This window comes from Cyclopterus lumpus, chromosome 23, assembly GCF_009769545.1.
Source record: "Cyclopterus lumpus isolate fCycLum1 chromosome 23, fCycLum1.pri, whole genome shotgun sequence".
Taxonomy (NCBI): Eukaryota; Metazoa; Chordata; class Actinopteri; order Perciformes; family Cyclopteridae; genus Cyclopterus; species Cyclopterus lumpus.
Window position 1 is genome coordinate 1,285,001 of NC_046988.1, and position 7,500 is coordinate 1,292,500.

The 7,500-nt window shown below is 44.0% G+C and overlaps 1 protein-coding gene across 4 annotated transcripts in view; it reads right to left on the reverse strand.

Moving 5' to 3' along the window:
- msrb3 (methionine sulfoxide reductase B3) overlaps nucleotides 1-7,500 on the reverse strand; it is a 12,650-nt gene that overhangs the window by 5,098 nt on the left and 52 nt on the right. The window contains exons 1-4 of one of the 4 annotated variants that reach the window (XM_034526254.1): nucleotides 7,337-7,452; nucleotides 3,491-3,587; nucleotides 2,001-2,139; nucleotides 94-202 (exon numbers count right to left, since the gene is read on the reverse strand). In XM_034526254.1, coding sequence (XP_034382145.1) covers nucleotides 94-202; nucleotides 2,001-2,076 — 185 coding nt within the window. In that variant the 5' untranslated portion in view covers nucleotides 2,077-2,139; nucleotides 3,491-3,587; nucleotides 7,337-7,452. The other 3 variants (XM_034526252.1, XM_034526255.1, XM_034526253.1) reach the window with 3 other exon arrangements.

Consider the following 7,500-nt stretch of genomic DNA (forward strand, 5'->3'; position numbering starts at 1 on the left):
TAAATACAACAGCATTGAATGTAACACAACAAGATTGACACTGAGGAGAATGTAGCTAATATAAAGTGCTCATGCTCAGCAATGGTTACCTACCTCTCGGTTCCTCTCTCCTGGGTAACGTGGTACTGTGCCGGTGTGAGGCGTTTCTTTAACTCCTCCTGAGGGAAGCTCACCGGCCATGTCTTCTTAGTCCTACATGCTCCTGATGGGCAGAAGCAGAGTGGACAACAAAGTATTAACTATGCAGATCTTCTGATGGCACCAGGGGAAAAGAGTCACCATTACACTAGGACAAAAGGCACGATGTTGAGCCAAAATATATGAGCTTACTGTATGATAATGAAAACGCAGGTATTTTTGTCTGAAGGTATTGGACAGAAGAAGAAGAACTCTGTATGTATGAATGAACTGTGGGAAAGATCCTTTTATTAAAGATGTTTTCTCTTAGGTGACGTTCTGTGTCCCTGTGTGCGTGTGCGTGTGCGTTACTGCCAGCTATTCAGCATAAGCTGGATGATGGTGAGCTGTTTAGGTTCCTTTATTCGGACATAAGTAGGTCAAAACTGGAGTCAAAATACAAATGTCATCAGCGCCTCATCATGCTAACTGTGCAAAGATCAACATATCTTGTTTTTGTCCAAAAACAAAACACAAAAGGGAGCAAGAAGGTCTTTTAAAATCAACAGTAAAGTTAAACAGAACCACAACGGTGCATGCAAGAAAGCAAAGCGTGAGTCATGGTTATTCTGTTAGCCCTGAAAGCAGCACGAGGAGAGCTACACACAGAAAAAGGTACCCTGCAGATGTTTTGGGCCGCCCATGGCACTAATGTTTGTATCTTAGACCAGCAGCTCAGGAGCTGAGGTCAAACAGAGCCGTTTCAAAGCCTTTGAGAATGTTGCAACGCCTGCATTTCTAACCTGGACACTATTTACCCATGTTTGTGTTTAAGTGCTCAATGTGGACAACGAGGTGAGGAAAAAGCTGCAATGTAATCGCCCCGGGTAACTCCATCAATGTGCGTCCACTAAAAGGGATGTTTTCGCTCCGTGTCTGCCGACATCCTGGAAAGAACCCCACGGAGACGTTTTCTTTACCTTTCGCTCGATCTCGTCTGTTGTGTCCAACCAAGTCTCGCTCAAGGAGAAGTCTCGTTACTAAATCTTGTAAGAGGGGATTTGTTGCCAGAAGACAAAAAGGTGGAAACAGCATAGTGTTATCTCAAAGACTTTTCAATGTCAAGGATGAATATTTCCTTGGTTGGACGGGATGAAGCCAAAGGGAAAGAAAAAGGTTTGGTTTCTCCGTAGGGTTTTATTCCATGATGTTAGTGAAGCACTTGTAGTGGACGTGCAGACAGCGTAATGTAATTACATTGCAGACCGTTTTGCAGCTGCTGTCTGCAGTGGTCTCCCTCAATACTGGACCAATTTTATTTTAATGTAAAACAGGGTCTAAATACCAACTTTGGAACCTCTCATACCTTTTACAACAGAGTTATTTGTTTCTTCTATTTAGTTTTTACTTCTATGAAATACATCCACAAATGGTTCAGATACAACAACGAGACTTGGTCTTTTGAACCAGGGAACTGTTCCAAGAGTGAGGATTAGACTACCTTGGGCTCTTTTTGTCTGCCTCCTCCATGTTCCAAAGCCATTTATTGGACACTAAATATTAATGCAAATTTGTAATAAAAGCATTTAGTGTGTCAATTATAAAAGGAGTTTGCATGTCCCAGGGGAGGTGTGAGTGTCAATGGGTGTCTGTCTTTACGTGTCACATATTAATAGCCACACACACACACACACACACCACACACGGAGGGAGGGAGAGATTTGATGGGCGACCCCTGAGAGGGCAGATCCAATGTGAGGAAGAGGAGTAAAAAGGAGCTCACATCATTGTGAACACGTGGACACGTAAAGACATGCTGACACACCAGCCAGGTGTTAGGCCTCAGGGAGGCAAAGCACAGCAGGCACACAACATCAGTGGACCTGAGGGAAGACTGCAGGGCCTCAGAGCTACAGGCTGGCTCTTGGTTATTAGATGCAGCAGGTTGAAGCCCGACATGGCTGCTGGAGAGAAGTACTCCAAGCACCAGTAGAACCAAACACCTCACTGCCAAGGACTAGGCTGGAGCAATGGGAGCAGACAGAGGGAGAGACAACACAGGTCAAGGTAATGAACGCCATCGAAGACCAGATGAGGAACAAAAGTGCCGGATCAGCGTCTGTTTCCCACTGTTAATGCAGAGTTTGAAGGTTGGTTAACAGGCATGCACACACCTAGAAAAACTAAACCCATTAATACTTTATCCTGATTGGACGACGAACTCATTCCTTCATTCCAGTCTATATGTATACAGTGTAGTTCATGGCTTTCAGCTGGGGATGGACAAACATTTAAGTCACAGTGAAATTTAAAAAGGACATTTCACATTTTCAACAAAAAAAAACCAAAAATGTTTTGTCAAAGTCCCTGTAGAGAATACAAACAGAACAATTCAACCAACCCATAACACCATTTGTAAAAAATGGTGTACACTCATGTACACTCTGCTTGATGGATCTTTGAATCCCCCGTCCATATTGTGCTTTGCCTCCATCAAACTGTGCAAATAAGAGCTGACAATGTAAAGTCATTGTGGCTTTAAACATCCGAGAGAACTCATTAAATACTGCTCAGCGAGAAAGAAAGAGTGTCCATGTTGAACCCTTTTTCTTAGTCCTGAACACAGACTTACAAAGTGGATCAGCAGCATTGTCATGGGCCTCTCGGGCTTCCATAGCGGTTCCTACTGATGTCATATCAGAGGAATCTTGTCCCTGCCATGCAGAGACCGGGCTGATGACTACAAACACAAGGAGGACCTTTTTCTGCTGATCATTAGTTTGCAGGTAATCATGTGTAATAACTCCTGTTATAACAGCATGTCCACATTTCACACCTTGACCGAAAACAAACTAAATGTGAGTGAATCAAATTCAATACAAACAAGACACAACATGAGTAATATATAAGACATACACAGCATTACCAGAATGTGACCTCTATGTGCATATTTAATATTTAAAGGCTGGTTTCACCTTCATCTGCTGAAGGGAGAAAGTTGCACTGTGCTCACCTTGAAGATGGGGATGTAGGTTTTTTGTACATTTACCTAGTTTGAAAACCACAGAACTGAGACAATCATTTATTTGTGTGTTGTCCTTATTGAGTAAAAGACTGCCTCGAGGTTTTGCGGTGAAATGGCAGAAATGCATGGAAGCAAACTACCCGTTTGGTCTCATGTAATATACATTCAGACTTTCACACAAGACTGCGACTCAAAACTTAAACATATGAGACATGCAGGTGTGAAGTCCACGGGCTTGTTGTTTTAGTGGACGGCGAGAGAGAGAGTGGATGAATGAGAGAAAAAGAGACAGGGAGGGCGAGAGAGAGAGAGAGAGAGACACCAGACAACACTCACAGGTTACTCTACCTAGGAGAGCAGCAGGCAGTGGGGGGGGGCAGCCCTGGGCACGATGCAGGGCCACGGCAAGACCACGTCTGAAGAGGACGGCCATGAGACAGTCACACTGAAGAGAGACAGACAGGACAGGAGAAGAGAGACAGACAGAAAGAAGCAACGCGCTTGAATTATTCTGTCACCCCAAATAGATTCATTGACCGTTCCTTAGGCTGGGATTTATCTGTACATGCAGTCAAAATTAATAATTAAAGGATAAAATCTAACAGCCTGATCCTCACCAGATGAAGGTTGGACTATATTTAATCTCTCTGGATCAATTATTCACTACAGCGATCACATAATAGAGACGCATGTCCAAAGCCAGCCAAGAGCCAAGAGGAAGAGGAACGGCTCAGCGTCGATGGCCTTATATAGCCATCCGGACAGAGACTGTCGTCTCCAACTAAATCTCAGCCTGAAGATCAAACGTTCTGCAATATTCAGCCACTGTGCAGCGTTATTGCTTCAGGAATGCATTTGGGGGGAAATAAAGCAGTGCGACGACGATGGACTTTAATTTATTAAGATATCACCAACGCTCAGGTTGCAAAATGTTAATTGGACGTGTCTATAAAACAGACCAACGTGAAAGAAATGCATACAAACTTGTCAAAGTCTAAATCATAATCCTCAGTTTTCTATTTCCCCAAAATAGAGCACAGCCTTGGGGGTTTACGAGGTATCAGTATGGGCCGGACACCAAAACAACAACAGGAAATGGTCAGCCGAGGACACGGTTGTTTTGGCGTGTAAAGACTCTCCTGCCGCTTGTCCACCGACACATATACGCACGGCTCAACGTTTGGGCTTTTTTCATTAGCAAGTGTTGTGGACAGCCCTTGGTAGTTTCCAAGAGCCAATACCAGAAGGTGGACGTGAAAAGACTGCAGATTCCCGATTGGTTCAGAGAGAATCGAGGAGTTGGTCGTGCGACAGCATGCACAAACCCCCATGGCTATTGAATGAAGGCTGGGACACGGTCTTGAGCTGTAGGGTGTGGGGGGGTCACAAATAAAAGGACTGGTGTCCCTCAGGTGCTCTTTGGGTGCTCAACCATGCAGTTAAATGAGAACTCATGGACACACAGTGCAGGTGTTGTTAGGGGAGCAGCCTAAATAAGACCAGGGTTTACCCACAGACAGTATTTCACAAGTGGACTGATGTTTTCAAGCCTCGAGTTCGGCGATTTCACTGTCGCCATCTTGTTTGTTTGTTTTCCAACCAATGAACAGAAGTTAACATATTTAAAATATGGAGTGAGGGTTCTGCTAGAAGCAGGGACCTGTCAATCACAGTAGCCCCGCCCTAAAGCAGATCACCGTCTGTTTGACTCTAAATGACCATAATTTACCAAATGAACATCACGCTGTATTGAAGAAGACTTGAAACTAGAGATTGAGACCAAAAACTAATGTTTACAATGTTTACTGAGGGAATAAATCAAGAGAAGTAGAGTCATTTATATAGACTTCTATACAACCAGAGGAGTCGCCCCCTGGTGGTCAGGAGAGAGAATGCAGCTTTAACACATGAAGTATAGACTTCTATACAACCAGAGGAGTCGCCCCCTGGTGGTCAAGAGAGAGAATGCAAGTTTAGGACACTTCAGCATTGGCGTCACTCAGTAGACCCGGAGGTTGCCGCCTGAGTTTACCATATAAACTGCATTAATACTTACAAGTACAATCTATGAAATATATTTATTTATTTTACTTGCTAATACTTAAGACATCTATGACACCATTTTCTCCTAGAATGCTTCAGACAGGCGTCCTCATCTGCAAAGGAAATAATAAATTGAGTGCCATTATTCTTTTCCCACTTGGTTTAGAGTTGATAAGCATTTTAAGCTTCATCCCTGTGGTTCGTACTCTCATCAACAAAATATAAAAAACAAAACATTTGCAAAGCCCTTTTCAATCATTTAAAACCTGCCCTTTTTACTCCTCTGCTGTCCTGCTTTAGGATAGAACTCGACACACGGTCATGGTATGACATCGCCCACTGTAACGAGCTGCAATACGCTGTAACAATCACACCTGCTGGTGTAAGCCGGTACGGCCATCGACATGGAAGCACATCTATTTGACTTACTAGTAGTCAAAGACCAGGGCCCCATCCACGGTGTTACCAAATCCCTGTCAGCGTTGTCCACTGAGGGAGGAAGCTCACCAATACGTTCAGGTGTTGTTTCTTTCTGTTTCTCGGCTCCGTGCTCTGCTGTGCAACTCATCTGCTCGTGGAATGAGGTCAGCCACACAACTCCAAAACCGAACAATGACAACACATTCTGGTGCTGGCAGCAGCGCAACTACTGAAGCCCCCGAGGGGCCACAGATACAACTAACACTGGGTTTAACACTGCTGACAGGTCTGGCTCATGTGAGGTGCCAGATGCCAAACATCTCATAGGTAAAGGTTAGTCCCTCTGTGGGACAGAAATGATGACATCACGACTGCTACAATAGACCCGTTACATAGCAGGCATTTGGACATTCAAATTGTAAAAAGAAAGTCACACAAATTGATATGACAATATTAAGTAAATTGTGTGAGTTATGGAGAAGAGGTAGGATCATATAAGTGTATATTTATTCCTCTTCCTTTTCAGATGTGTCATATTTATTTATGTTAATATGTTATCTTTGTTTATTGACAGTTTGCTATATTCCCTGTTCATTTTGTTTGTTAATCTTTTTTGTTTTATATGTTTTTATTAAACAAATAAAATAAAGTGATAATCAGTTGGCACTGCCCTCTGATTAACACAAATCCAGATTGTATGAAAATAATTTATAAATCTATGCAAGATGGGCCGAAATGTTGCTGCCACAAGGAATTGTGGGACGGCATTATCTCCTTTCCTTTTGTAAAATAATTGTCCAGTGTACCCTATGCTATAGGTGATGAGAAAGGAAGCGTTGAAGTGTGTTTCCTTAGCATTTAGAGAATATGAGACAGGTTGCCTGAGTCCGTCGTAGTCGCTAAAGGGAACATGTTATGCAACAGGTGCATGTAAGTGTTTGTAGCAAGTCTGCCTTAAAGTCATAAAGAGAAGAAAACGTTTTACTCCTATGTCCAGCCAAAATGTCTACTGTGGTAAAAAGGTCCATTCAAGGACTCGTGTCGAATAGTCCTTTTTGGTGAGGAAGGTTCTAACTGAGTAAAATGATCCGGAAGTATCCAAGTGGCCGCCAAGATAAGAGCTGGTTCAATTTGAACCAGGTCGTTTATGTCGTCTGTATGACGCAACACTGTAAGAACACGGACGAAGTATCAAAGATGCGCTATTTTGTAGTCCATCTCCTGAACATTGTAGTTTCACCGCTGCAGACAGACGTCACTAACATGCGCCTCCTTTCGCATCATAACTACGTAGTTTAGTGAAAGTGGAGATTCTAAACACCGCGGTTGTCTTTTCCTAACGAATGAATTCTCCTTCCCATATTTCCTTGAGCCCCGTGACGCTTACCACAGACATTAGGAGGCCATTTGTTCACTATTCTCCGCAGCGAGAGCTCCAGTCTGCCCTTGCTCTAGTCTACGCAGCTGGCGTTAGCTACGTAACTAACGCTACCTAGTGACAGGTCAAAGTCATAAGGCGCTACATTTGGAGCCCAGAAGTAACAGCAAATGAACACAGTACTTCTCTGACAGGATGCCAACCCGTCCTGAAGCCCGTAAAGTGTATCGTTTCTGAGCTAGCTAACATATGCCCCGTGTCACGGTGTTCGCTATGCTCACTGTGACTGTGTCGGTCCCTGCGTAGCTCCGGGAGTTACTCCGTACAATGCCGAAGGCAACGCCAGAACTTACCCGAAACAAACAGCAGCAGGACGGCGACGGTCACGGGGAATCGCTGCGTCTCCAGCGTACAGGCTAGGCTAATGCGCTCGTGCGTGTGCGCGTGTAGAAAGAACAACAGAGCGCCTGCACATCTCCAATTATGGCAGCACCAGCCTCGACACGTCACAGTGGAA